Source organism: Schistocerca piceifrons, chromosome 7 (genome assembly GCF_021461385.2).
Source record: "Schistocerca piceifrons isolate TAMUIC-IGC-003096 chromosome 7, iqSchPice1.1, whole genome shotgun sequence".
Taxonomy (NCBI): Eukaryota; Metazoa; Arthropoda; class Insecta; order Orthoptera; family Acrididae; genus Schistocerca; species Schistocerca piceifrons.
The window spans coordinates 190,999,413-191,014,439 of record NC_060144.1 but is presented as its reverse complement, the minus strand read 5'-3'; the positions used below and the strand labels follow the sequence as shown (position 1 = coordinate 191,014,439).

The 15,027-nt window shown below is 39.1% G+C and overlaps 1 protein-coding gene across 1 annotated transcript in view; it reads right to left on the bottom strand.

Moving 5' to 3' along the window:
• Positions 1–15,027, bottom strand: part of LOC124804878 (cobalamin trafficking protein CblD) — a 52,289-nt gene that overhangs the window by 18,323 nt on the left and 18,939 nt on the right. Inside the window, exons 3-5 of the mRNA XM_047265243.1 lie at positions 4,337–4,400; positions 4,102–4,247; positions 3,320–3,542 (exon numbers count right to left, since the gene is read on the bottom strand). Coding sequence (XP_047121199.1) covers positions 3,320–3,542; positions 4,102–4,247; positions 4,337–4,400 — 433 coding nt within the window. The remainder of the gene's footprint in view (positions 1–3,319; positions 3,543–4,101; positions 4,248–4,336; positions 4,401–15,027) is intronic.

Sequence of the window (15,027 nt, the reverse complement as noted above, 5' to 3'; positions counted from 1 at the left end):
ACATAATGTTATGTACAATTAAAATTATTTAGGATCACATACAAAAAAGTACACAAAATTTTAACCATGTAATTAAAAATTGTATTTCCGAAAGCAGTGGCTGAAATGCAATTATTGTAGTTCAGTAGACTCAGAACGTACAGTTTAATGTCTTGTAAAAGTTTCACGTCAATGGCTACAGTGGTTCCTGAAACACAGGAAAACCAAGTCACTAAATTTAACATTGTCGGGATAGGGCATTCCAACTCCCGTAAGTGTAATATGGTACAAACGTAAATTGAATTGAACAAATGTATTTAATTACTCCAAGTCATCAAAAAGGAGTAGGCTACTACTTTATATGGACCTTCCACATTTACGAAGGAAAGGAAGAGAGGTTTAACATCCTGCTGATGAAGGGATTAGAGCTTAGGAAATATCCTAGCATTTACCTTAATCAATTTAAGCAAACCCCTTGAATTGCAAAACAGGGATTTGAGCCCCATTTCTGACGTGTAAGTATATAGGTAACAACTCACTGAATACGACAGATGCTGAATCTGCTGCAATTGCTGTATAGCATTTTATGTGGGAATGCCTAGCTGAATGTAAGGCCACCGCCAGAGCCGAGTTTATCACCCACAGCAGAAACTGATGAGCACAACATGCACAATTTCAAAGGCTGGTTCACAACCAGCCATCTGGATCCTCTCCCCCCCCCCCCCCCCCCTCCCCCCAGCTTCTTTGAACTGCATAGATGGGTGTTATCCTTGCAACACTTCCTTGGTCCCCACCCGTAATACTCCTGCCCCAATTTCCGCTAACCCCTGCCCACACCTACCTCCACTCTGCCCCAGGATCTTAACTTCATTCACCCCACACCCACATCATCTTGCCCTGTTCCCTCTTCCTCTGTTCTATCACCCCCTCCCAACACATTTCACCACACCACCATCATTGTGTGCTGCACTCACCACTGCCAGTGCTTGGTTGTATTCCTGTCCTACACATAGATTGCCTCTCCCTCACGCATTTCAATCCTGTACATGTGCTGTCTCCTTCTGAGCAATCAGCCATCCTTCCCCTACCTTCCCTCCTGCTTCCCACCTCCTTTCTCCCTTCACCCATACCACTCAACATAACCCTTTGCCCCAAACTACAGTCCTGATATGATGTATTTCTTACGTAGCTGTACAGGTTGTGAATGCTTGCTTGAGTGTGTGTGTGTGTGTGTGTGTGTGTGTTTTCTCTCATTGGGGTGAGTTGTTACCTCTACTCCTAAATTAAACAATGGAAAATCCAGGCCGGAATTATATACATTCTGTCGAAACTTTCACACCATGTATGTAAAGTGTCTTCACCACTGAGCCACCTTGCTTTGTTATAAGTTCACAGTTTGAGTACATGTAGTGATAACCGGAACCTACACCGAACAATCAAATTTCACCTACAAATTGTATCAATCATTCTTCCTCTCCAAATGACAAATCTATTTTCACTGTCAAAACTCCACAGCTACTTTAACTGTGAAAAATGATAAACTGATGTTCAATTCAATGTAACCCATTTATTGCTCGACATTCCAGCATCAATTTTCAATCTAATTTTGCATGAACTCTCACATTTGTGTCAAAGGAGAGCCCAGACCAGTTGAAATTTCAATAATTTTACTATAGGATAAGAAGAAATCATATATCACACAAATCTATAAAAAGAAGACAGGAAAAATTACTTAATTCTGAGGTGTAATATCTACAGACTTTTGTTTTGTCGCTAGACTGGAATGTTCTCAGCAAAAATCATGTGATATGTGCTATTGCGCAACAAACTGATTTATAAAGCTGATTAACTCAAGGAATATGAGCAATTATTATGAGGGCTGTCAAAACGTACCCACCTTTACTTTTTATTGTTGATACTAACAATAATATCAAACTGCGCGTGGTCTTACATTTGTAGACATATGTGGTGGGCATACCTGATTTTTTTAACAACTATGGAAACAACCAGTCACTGTATAGTCGTTGACAAGTGAACAAATGGCAGTTGTCAGATTTTGTGTTGTGGGCAAAATAACAGAAAAAGTGGAACAGTGTTATTGCATCAAATTTTGTTTAAAGCTTGGTCATTCTCAAGCTGAAACAATCCACAAGTCTCGACAAGTGTTTCTGTATGAAGCAATAGGCATCACACAGAAAACTGCTTCAAAGTTGGCACTCAGCAGTGAAGAGTGCAGCACGCAAATTAGGTTATTATTGATCACATAAGGATCCTAGTGATGCAGGATAGACAAATCACAATCTGTGAATTTGCAGATGAGGTTAATAATAGTGCTGGATTCATTCACTCCATTTTAATAGAACATGTGGACCTCAGGAGGATCTCAGCAAAATTTTGTGCCAAGGTTTTCGAGAGGCAACTTCATTTGGAGATCACGCAGGACACGTCAGATACTCTGAAGAGTAATCCAAACTTTCTTAATACAGTCATCACTGGTGACAAGTCCTGAGTTTATGAGTACAACCCAAAAACAAAGTTCCAATAATTTCAATGGAAGCATCCACCATCTTCGAAACCCAAAAGAAGGGCGGTAGGTATGCAGCAAAGTGAAAGCCAAGCTGAATATCTTTTTGACTTCAATTAGATTAGATTATTGGTTAGATTCAGTTTTAGTTCTGTAGAGTAAAAATTGAGATTATTCTCGTGGATGTGGAACATGTCAATGGTGTGGTCTACAACAACAACCAAGAGTACACCCCAGAAGGTACTAAGGTCAATAAGGAGTGCTACAAAGAGGTTCTGTGTCGCCTTCATGAAGCACAGAGACGCAAACAGCAGACTTGTGGGCAGCGGGCAGTTGGCTCTTCACCATGATAATACACCTGTTCATTGTTCTCAATTAATTGTACATTTTTCTGGCGAAACACAACATGGTTGTGGTTTGTCAGGCTCCCTGTTCCCCTGACCTAGCACTGAGTGACTTCTGACTTTAACCTAAACTGGAAAAGACTCTGAAAGTGATCAGATTTCAGAACAAGGAAGACATTATGCAGAACCCAATGGAGAAGTGGTGCACCATACTTAAAGAGGCTATCCAGCAATGCTTTCAGCAGTGGCAGCAGCATTTAGAAAGGTGTGTACAAGCTGAAAGTGACTACTTTAAAGGTGACTAACATCAAACAATTGTACCTGAATAAAAACTGATTTTATAAACAAAAGCCTGATACTTTTTGAGCATCCATCTTATATAGCAAATAATGCAGGGCTGAGCAAGTGAATGAAGGTATACAATATAATTGGGTATTGTTAATTTTACATGAAGGGGATGTGTTAATTTCACCTGTAAGTGGTGCCTGTGCAGAGTGAGCAAGAATACTGCACCCAGTGGGTGCATCAATAACACGGAATCCCAGGCAGCGGAAGCGAGGATCCACACGATACAGCATTCCACCCAGTTCGAAACCTGTGCCAAAATATGGCCGTCCTGAGAAAGGGTTCACAAAGTCTGCCCAGTACCCTGCCATCTTCAGTTTAGCACATACTTCTTGGGCTACAACCACAAACTGTAAAAATACAAAAAACATTAAAATTCGGATTCTTATTGAAATGACACAGTTCATGAATACTCTCATGATCATAAAGGTAGCAATCCACACACAAAACCTGGGCATCCAAATAAAATATGTACAGCAACAGTTACATTATAGAAAATGCAAGCATTCATCCATATATACCACTGCCACCACATAAACATTTCAATTAAGTAATTTTTACATTGCAAATATGTAACTCATAAGGCAGACTGACAAAAGGGCTGAAAAAGGTGGCATGGTGGAGTGAAAGGAGAGGGGTCACAACAGTGAGAAAGTATGACTCCTTGTACAAATACACCTGCACAACTAAAGCCATTCTAGAACGCTATTTACATGTAACTTCAAATGAAAGGCATTCAGCTTGCCTGTTAAATATCCACAATTTGAGCAACACATTCAGAGTTCATGCTCTTTGTTGAAATACACACACTGTCATTAACAACTATTGGCTCTGAAATTTTAGTCAAGATCGTTTTACCAACAAATTTGTGAAATACTGAAGAAGATACATTAAAGAAAGTATTCTTACACTTTTGACAACAGTTTCCCTCTCTCCTTCAGGATCTGCAGCGACATTTCCTCCCAGAGTACGTTTCTTAGCTCTGTGGTATGTTAATGTAACAACACTAAGTTCTAAGCCTCGAAAGTTGACTCCAGAGAACAGTTCCTCCACATCTGTAAAACAAACACACTATATGTGATACTTTAGACTGTTTTGAAGAAGGTAGTCTCCACTAATTTTTAAGTTACTAAAGTTTCATCACCTTTCCTCAGTAACACTGGGCATCGCTGTACTGTGAAATCAAACTTGCTGTCAGTTACTGGTGTCTGAAACACATAAATTGCACACATTTCATAAAAGATCAGAAAGTACTAGATGTTGATCATTTATGGGCTAGTAAGTAGCTACTTATTTCCATTAAAGAATTTCTCTATGGTACAGCAAAAGATGTCAAAAAACGCTACCGCTCTCGGTCAGACTTTTATTCAGTGCCTTTCATACCTCTTGGAGCCAAAGTTAGATTCATAACAGAGTAATACAGATCATTTCTCCTGCTAGTATTGTATGTATGAATATCTATATTACTGTTAAAATCACATGGCTTGTTGGCAACAAATTTCAAGTGTGATTGAAAGTGCTGTAGGGCTGTAGTTAATATTTCGACCTGTTAAAGAGAGACTCGTAAGTGAACTTGTGAGTACTATATAGAATTCAAATTATTTGCTTCTGCACAATGAAAATATGTTTAACTTGCTATTTTTGCATCTCTCTCTGAAGCTGAAGTCTGTAACCACAGTAGCTGAACATGGTTTTTCCAACTTAAGTTTTCTTCAATATGCACACTCAACCGACAACATATGGTCTTTTATTAGGGTGCAACACACTATACAAATGTCTGCCTCTGAAGGTAGAATACTACACTCATGTTCATAAATTAAGGATAGTGCTGATACATGGTGAAACAACACTCCGGTGGGCAATTTTCGGGTTTAAATCACCTCTGGGTATGGCCATGCGGTGCATCTGACCTGTGGTCATCGCACGGTGGCGCTGGCAGCAGTCCACATGCGCAGAGGTGTGTTGGTGCATGCCAGAGTACAGTGCAGCGAGTAAGTGTGCAGACGTTTTCAGACGTGCTAATGGTGACTGTGTGTTGAAAATGGCTCAAAGAACACATATTTATGACATTACGAGGGGTAGAATGCTAGGGCAACTCGAGGCTGGTCAAACACAGCAGGTCGTAGCACGGGCACACCATGTGCCACAAAGTGTGATCTCATGATTATGGCAACAATTCCAGCAGACAGGAAACACATCCAGGCGCTACAGTACGGGACGTCCACAGTGTACACCACCACAAGAAGACCGATATCTCACCATCAGTACCCGCAGACGGCCACGGAGTACTGCAGGTTGCCTTGTTTGGGACCTTGCCACAGCCGCTGGAACAGTTGTCTCCAGACACACAGTCTACAGACGACTGAACAGACATGGTTTATTTGCCCGGAGACCCGCAAGGTGCATTCCATTGATCCCTGGTCACAGGAGAGCCCATAAAGCCTGGTGTCAAGAACACAGTACATGGTCATTGGAGCAGTGGTCCCAGGTTATGTTCACGGGCGAGTCCAGGTATAGTCTGGACAGTGATTCTCGACGGGTTTTCATCTGGCGTGAACCAGGAACCAGATACCAACCCCTTAATGTCCTTGAAAGGGACCTGTAAGGAGGTCATGGTTTGATGGTGTGGGGTGGGATTACGATTGGTGCATGTATACCCTTGCATGTCTTTGACAGAGGAACTGCAACAGGTCAGGTGTATTGGGATGATATTTTGCACCAGTTTGTCTGCCTTTTCAGGGTTGCAGTGGGTCCCACCTTCCTCCTGATGGATGATAACGCACGGCCCCACTGAGTTGCCATCGTGGAGGAGTACCTTGAAACAGAAGATATCAGGTGAATGGAGTGGCCTGCCTTTTCTCCAGACCTAAGCCCCATCGAGCACGTCTGGGATGCTCTCAGCCGACGTATCGCTGCACGTCTTCAAACCCCTACGACACTTCAGGAGCTCTGACAGGCACTGGTGCAAGAATGGGAGGTTGTACCCCAGCAGCTGTTCGACTACCTGATCGAGAGTATACCAACCCATTGTGCAACCTGTGTACGTGTGCATGGTGATCATATCATATATTGATGTTGGAGTACATGCGCAGGAAACAGTGACATTTTGTAGCACATGTGTTTCGGGACGATTTTCTCAACTTTTCTCTACAGATGCTTCTTTGGGTATATTGACCGTGAAATCATGAACAAAAAGGGATAATTCTTACTCGTTATTCCAATAAAGTGATGGATATTTATAGCACGAAAACAGTAATGGCCAAAATAAAAACATGACAGAATGACCACAGTAATTTCTCTCCATTCATATAAAGTGGTATCCCTTGGTGAAATATTTAAGTAGACTAATATTAATTTCTGCATTCTATTCCTTATGTAAGAACAAAATCAAGTATATTCTGTAACATGTATTTCACAAAAAAAAAAAATTTCAAACAGAATGGTATGACTGTCATAACTGAATGCTTTTGATAAATTACACAGCATCTCAACTGTGAACATTTTATTATTCACAAATGTTAATTTTGTGCCTAGTAGTACTCCAAACCAATGTCATATCATTGGAATCTACGTTCACTGCCACGATCGACCTATCCCTGGAAGACTAGTGTTGAAAACGACAGAATGAGGATGTTTTAACTGTCACAGTCCAAAATCAAGTATGTTGGAGGTAAAATGGGCTAATGAATTGTTTCCAGTAATGTCAATAAACAGAATAAAAATGGTGATCCAAACACTTAGTCCCACAGAAAGTACTAATCCTGCAAGTGTATTAAGGGGTACACATACAGAGTTACAGACAAAGAGCTATATTACTCGTGGCGACCCCCCCCCCCCCCCCATCTTTACTTCATCTAGTACCTTCGTCTCCTATTTTACAGAAGCTGTTCTGCATATCCTATGACACTAAATTCCTGTTTGCAAAGTAGAGGAGATGTAGCAGCAGAAGTAAAGATGTGAGGGCAGATCATGTATCACATCTAGATAGCTCACTCAGTAAGTACTGCCCATGAAAGACATGGCACACGGTCTTAATCTGATCAGAAGTTTGAAACGAGTACACACACTTCTCACTGTTCAGTTGGAAGCAATTTCCTAGGATGTGGCTAAGACATTTCTCCACAATACCCTTTCTTCCAGGAGAGCCACTCCCACAAAGTATGCCAGCAGACTTATGTGAGTTTTGGAAAGTAGGAGAGAGGTACTATTACAAGTACAGCAGGTCCCAACTTGTGCTCGGTCAGTCTTGTCAGTGCAAGGACTCCTTGTAAAAGGCAAGGAAGAGGAATGGACATGTGTATTGTGTATTTAAGTGATTCCGTTGGTTTCGACTTCTTTCAGAATGGGCATTAAGCCACACCAGACATGCAAATGGAAGGTACAGACATACTGATACACGTAACATCATCCACATCTGATGAGGCCACCTGCAGTGGAATGCTGACTATATCACAGGCCAGAAATGTGCACTTCTGTAGTGGGCAAATATAAAGCCATCTTGCTGTGGACTCCTCCTCAATTGCTATTATTCGATACAAGTGAACTGTGAGCGCCCATGCTGTTTACATATGCTAACTTACTCCTGTGCTGGATAGTGCTTCAGCTGGTGAGTCTGGGGTTTTCACCACTGTGCTTTACATTGTAATTTCCGTACATCTGCATAACAAAGTAGTACTGCTTGGATTTATATACATTTCTATCGTGAACTATTACTTACATTGTTTGCATTAAGAACTTCTTCTGTTTGGTTTTTGGATTAAGAGATAATTTGAATCTGTTGTTACAAAAGTTTATTTGTATCAATAAATGTTGTCGGTCCTAAAGTGAAGGTTACAATAGTTGACATTTGCAAGAACCTACAAATTACTTTCTCTCCAATGTGATTTCATGAATTCAGTGTACTTCAAGAATGAAATGTCGTGTGGCTAGGGCCTCCCGTCGAGTAGACCGTTCGCCTGGTGCAGGTCTTTCGATTTGACGCCACTTAGGCGACCTGCGCGTCGATGGGGATGAAATGATGATGATTAGGACAACACAACACCCAGTCCCTGAGCGGAGAAAATCTCCGACCCAGCCGAGAATCGAACCCGGGCCCTTAGGATTGACAGTCTGTCACGCTGACCACTCAGCTACGGAGGTGGACACTTCAAGAATAATCAGCTCTGACAGCCCACCCAGTAGCAACACTATGTGCACGAGCGGAGGACAACTCTTGAAAACGAGCACCACCTGCAGGCAGTGTGGCCAATTAGGGACCGAGCCTTCTAATGAAGGAATGCATACTCAGCAGTTGACAACAATTTATTAATTTAATAACATGACATATTATATATGAATATCACTGTTAACTTACGCAAACTAGGTTTTTTTTCCTTTAAAGTTAATTTTGTCAAGTTTTATTTAAATAAAGATTTACCTTCACACTTTTAATACCACATAATCCTAACCATTTACACTTCTTGATCCTTCTCCTACCTCACACTATCGTGCCACCACGTCTCATTTCCCTAGTCATCATTCCTGACATACATGCCTGCATAATATGAATGACTATAGTAAAATTTTTTTGTACAATCAGAAGTTGTCACAACTTAAGACTTTGAAGCAGGTGTGATGGATGTGCCATTGGTGCCCAATTTCTGACTGCATTCTGTTATTTAAAAGATTTTGACTGATCACAATTTACAATCACTCAAGTAAACGGGTAATATCAAAATTCCTTAAATGTCTTCACCACGTGTTTACTTAAATGCAAATGATCTTTTTGTTTTCATGTGTAAGTATGAAGATAATAATCGTGCAATTGAGAAAGTGAAAATTAACAGTTTTGATAATTTTACTATTGGTAAGAACACAATTCAAGGAGGATTCTAATGTTTTACAAGTGTCCACTTGTTTATGAATGGAAGTGTATGGCATGAAACAATTACATGTCTGAACCCTATGCATGTGATCAGCAGTCAAGGAGTTAACCAAAATGTTGACGAAAGTTATGATTCTTTGTTGTCTTTTATACAATCAGCTGTTTCTGGCATCAAACAATTTACTGAGGAAGTGTTGCCAGATAATAAAACCCATGACACCTTAGTTCACTCAGAGACACTGTATGACTTTTGTTATATATTAGTACAGAGAACTAAACCAGAGCTGTGCATCAACACTTTATTCAGAAACAAAGGGTAGTGGGGAAGAGAATATATAAAGCAGAAGATGAACTAAAAATAGCCATTGTCAATACACATGCATTAATTTCATAAAAGAAAGGGAACCTTTTCAATGTATGTATTCAAACTTGCGTAAAAAAAGATATGTAATCAAAAGCACATACAAATGTTTCATTAAAATATTGATATGCTACCTTTGTAGATAAAACTGTAAATGAGAAAGTAATTCACATGCCTATAGAGCAAATAAACTGCATCTCATAATTTGTAAAGTAGTCAAATATCAAAAATTTAAAATATTCAAGTCATATTTAACAAATGCTGACAATGGGAAGTCCAGGTTGCAATATCAACAATACTATGTAAGGGATAGATTATTACTCACAGTAAAGATGATTGTTGAGCTGCAGACAGACACAACAAGACTGTTACAAATTATGGCTTCAGTGGCCAGAGAGCAGCCATGTGTGTGTGTGTGTGTGTGTGTGTGTGTGTGTGTGTGTGTGTGTGTGTTCATGTCTGAAGAAGACTTTGGCTGAAAGCTCAATATGTAATAGTCTTTTCGTTGTGCATGGCTGCAGCATCATCAATCATCTTTATGGTGAGGAGCAATCTACCCTTTGCATAATATTGTTAACTGCAAAAGTGGTAAAGAAGGAATCAAAGGAAAGACGAGTCAAACGAAGTGCATGAAAACTATGAAAGAAGCAGAACAGCAGGAAATTTTAAAATAAATAAATTCAATTGCAGACTTGTTTTCAACTTTTTAGGAGAAATAAAATAAAAGTGATGGACTTATGTGAAAACACAACCTCAGTCTTTTTCCACTTAAAAATACACACAGCCACACGATCTGTGATAAATGAAAAGTGCATCAAGCAGATAGAAACAGCCTGAATTATCAACTGTACAAATATCAGCATCACAGGCCGGTATTCTCTTCAGAGGCTGAGTTAGTTAGGTTCATGTTCCATAGATCATTTTACATAATAAATCGTAATGATGTGGAATGAGTCATTTTACATTTTCATCACATATTAATTTATACATCCCTGTATGATTACATGCTGAACAATAAAGAAAAAATAAATAAATAAAAATAAAAAAGAAAACAATAGTTATAGATGTGAGTTCGTAGTTCCTACCAACCACCTTTTACACACTACAACAATAGAAATTTCTCTAAGGAATAACGTGTTGCCAAGAAGAAACTTTCTGTCTGTTTTCAAATTTTACTTTGCCATTTGTCCGACACTTGGTATGTGATCAACAGTTATGGCTGTAGTTTTTGTTTTTGGGCTAAAGACAGTCTTAATACAAAGTAATGAATGCCATTTTTTCTTCAGGTATTGTAATTATGTACATCATTGCTCCTTTTGTACGATTTGCAATGATTCTAAGTGCAATGTGGCTGGACAAAGTTGTTTCAGGAGTTCTGAAATGTCCTTTTTCAAGTTTAAGAATTTTGAAGTCCCCCCCACCCCCTTTTATTATTTCCTCATCATGTGTTACACTTATCATTGGATATGCTGAACTGAATACATCGTGTGTTTTTAAAATTGAGGGTGAGATCATTTGCAAAAGCCAGTCAATGACACTTTTAAGCACTTTATCATTTCTTCTGATTCTGTGTGCATGCTGGGACTGATTACAATACTAGTGCCATCTGAAAAAAGAATTAATTCTGCTTCTAATATATTGGACAGAAGCATACATGGGGAACAACAGTGGACATCAGAATGAGCCTTGAGGAACCCCACACGATTTCTCTCTAGTCAGAATTATGTCCATGGAGTATATTGGTTGAATTACTAAGTACAACTTTATCCATTCTTTCGTTTAGATACAACATTATCCATTGATTGGCTATACCAACAATACTATAAAACTTCACTTTATCTAGGAGAATATCAAGATTCACACAGTCAAAAAATGCCTTAGACAGTTTGCAGAAAATAACAACCATCACTATTTCATTATTCAATGCTTGTAAATTCAGGTCAGGGAAAACACGTAAATGGCATTCTCAGAAGAGAATCTCTTCTAAAAATCCAAACTGTGATTTGCTGCAGATATTATTGTTGCTAAGGTGAGATAATATTCTAGAGTACATCACCTTCCCAAAAATTTTGGAAAATGATGTCAGCAGTGAAACAGGTCGGTAGTTATTGACAATTATTGAATCCACCTTTTATGATACAGATTCCACTCAGTTTAGGTAACCAAATGTCATGCAGAATATTAATCTCTCCTTAGAAGGAAGATTAAGGTTTAACAATCCATCGACGGGGGAATGAAATTGGCACAGTTCTTTGCAGAGGAATTACTTTGGCATTTGATTTAAGCAATTTAGCAAAAGCACAGAAAATTTACATCTCGATGGTCAGATGGGCATTTGAACCACTGTCTCACTGAGTGCAATTCCAGTGTCTTAATAGCTGGGCCACGGAAAATTTACATCTCGATGGTCAGATGGGCATTTGAACCACTGCCTCACTGAGTGCAATTCCAGTGTCTTAATAGCTGGGCCAGCTAACTTGGTCACTGATCTCTCCTTACTAGTTATAAATTTGAGTGGCTTCATTACGAATACCACTAGCAACAGCCATTATATCATATGGCGGCACCCGTGCAAGATGATATGTAATACGTAACTGCAGTCATGTTTGCAAACACAAAAAAGATTAACAAGTGCTTCCGTAAGAACAAACAGATAAAAATAATCTTAACATTTGATAAGGATGCACAGGCAATCTTGTCCTACCAGTTCAGTTCATAGACTATTTAGTGTCTGATAAACTACAGCTGTCAGTCACAAATAATAAATACACAGTAATACGTACATGCTGTCTTTCAGTATGGACCAGTAGTTTTCAAACCTTTAGGGCCATTAGATCCCATGACCTGAATGTTAACACTTGTAGCTCCTTTCACACATGACATCTGACTGAAAATGTTGGATTAATAAACATTTCTTTCAAAAAAAAAAAAAAAAACATATTTACTTCTTCATTGACTATTGAGGACACATTTTAATCTAAGCACAAGTTTGAAAATTGTGACTTGCATCTCTTTTCATACATTCATTCTTGATCTATTGTACCGATGACTGCCAACGCTGAAACACCTACCATAAGTGGGATGTTACAAAAGATGTCAAACATTGTAGGGCTTTGTTACTCCTGCTTCAACGTGCTCCTAAACTCAAGCAATGACAAATAATCGAACTTGAATTTCATTGTGCAGCCTGAAGAAATAATAGTAAAGTGCTCTTGTTCTTCAGTGGTTTCCTGAAAGTTCTCTACTGAAAGGTTCTTTGATTGGTTGTGTTTATCAATTACTTCTGGAAACTATTTCAGAAAATAATCAAACAATGGAAAGTCCAAGTTGGAATATCAACAGCATTATGGTAGGAATAGACTGCTACTTACAATAAAGACGACACATTGAGTTGCAGACAGGCACAACAAAAAGACTGTTACACATCAAGCTTTCATTCAAAGCCTTCTCCAGAAAGAAAAAAAACCACACACACACACACACGCACGCACACACACACACACACACACACACACACACACACACACACACACACACACAGAGAGAGAGAGAGAGAGAGAGAGAGAGAGAGAGAGAGAGAGAAGCAAGAACACCTGCCTGCTATCTCCGGCCAGAGCAGCACGAGACAGAGGTGCTTGCTTGTGTGAATGTGTGAGTTTTTCTCTCTGAGGAGGGCTTTAGCTGAAAGCTCAACGTGTAGCAGTTTTTTGGTTGTGCCTGTCTGCAACTCAATGTGTCATCTTTACAGCGACTAGCAATCTATGCTTTTGATAATATTCTTCAGAAAATAATCACTGAGTTCAGTTAAATGATCCACAAGCACAGTCATCAAGTCTTCACTCAACTGCAAGCCACTATCTTTTAAAACTGTGAGAAGAGCAAAGGAAGCATAATTTACATCTCTATCACTCAACTTTTTCTTCCACAATAGTAGCTTATTTCTAAAAGTCTAAATTTTGTCTCACAGTTACAGAATATTGGTCTCATTACCTTGAAGAGATACATTCAGTGAATTGAGTTTTGCAAAGATGTCACAAATATATGTCAGCTTCCAATCAAAGACACTGTCTACGAACTTCTTAGAACTCAGTTTCTCTTGAACAAGATAAGTGTAAGATCCAATCTCAGAATTCAAACACACTTCTTCAGCAAAGAGAGGCTATTTAAAGGCCGGAGCTTGCAATTCAGCATAACAGCCAATCATACTATAATCTCCATCTGTACACATGCCTACAAAATTTGTCTGGATTATTGTTGTTTTCTTTCATAAAAGAGTGTAGTATTTAAAAGATGTCTGTTCCTTTTGTTCAAAGCATTATTTTCAGGCAGAAAAGAAGAGCTTCATAGAATATGCTGCCATATACACATCGTACATAACAAGTTAGATGCACATCACTGTGGTCATCCGTAGCTTCATACAACTGAATAGTAAAATCACAACACCTCCGAGTTTTTCAACCAACCAATCATCAATGTTGTCAGCCATATTGAGTATTTAACAATTAATATTACTGCCTGACAAAAGCATATTTGTCAGTTGCTTGGCAACTGACTCACCTAACATAAGAGATTCCACGTCCAGAGCAGCTGATAAAATAACATCTCCTCCCCTCTGTGCTGTGATGTGTCTTGCTCTTTACTACAAGGTAGGCAGCTTTGTAAGATATAAGAAGAGCCTTTGTAAGAATCTTAGCTTGTTTAGTGAAAGTGTTTTTTGTTCTGCCATCTTTTAACTTGTGGGAAAAGTATTCTCATGGTTTGTTTACCAAACATCCATGATTTGCCTCAACAGATATTTCATTTTAGTAGGCAACATGCTTTCAGTAGCTAGAACTTTGAAACAAATGACACATTTTGGTTGTTCTTCATTTTCAACAGTAGTACATGCAAAACTGAAATTCAAGTCACTGTCATCAATCTTACTGCATTTTCATCTATTCGTGTTTTTAGAACTGCATGATACATTTCAAGTATCGCATTTTGTACTTACATTTATAAGCTGTTGTTGTTGTTGTGGTCTTCAGTCCTAAGACTGGTTTGATGCAGTTCTCCATGCTACCCTATCCAGAGCAAACTTCTTCATCTTCCAGTACTTCTGCAACCTAAGTCCTTCTGAATCTGCTTAGTGTTTTCATCTCTTGGTCTCCCTCTACGATTTTTACCCTCCACACTGCCCTCCAATGCTAATTTTGTGATCCCTTGATGCCCCAGAACATGTCCTACCAACCGGTCCCTTCTTCTTGTCAAGTTGTGCCACAAATTCCTCTTCTCCCCAATTCTATTCAATACCTCCTCATTAGTTATGTGATCTACCCATCTAACCTTCAGCATTCTTCTGTAGCACCACATCTCTAAAGCTTCTATTCTCTTCTTGTCTAAACTATTTATCGTCCATATTTCACTTCCATACATGGCGACACTCCATACAAATACATTTAGAAACGACTTCCTGACACTTAAATCTATACCCGATGTTAACAAATTTCTCTTATTCAGAAACTGTTTCCTTGCCATTGCCAGTCTACATTTTATATCCTCTCTACTTCGACCGTCATCAGTTATTTTGCTCCCCAAATAGCAAAACTCCTTTACTACTTTAAGTGTCTCATTT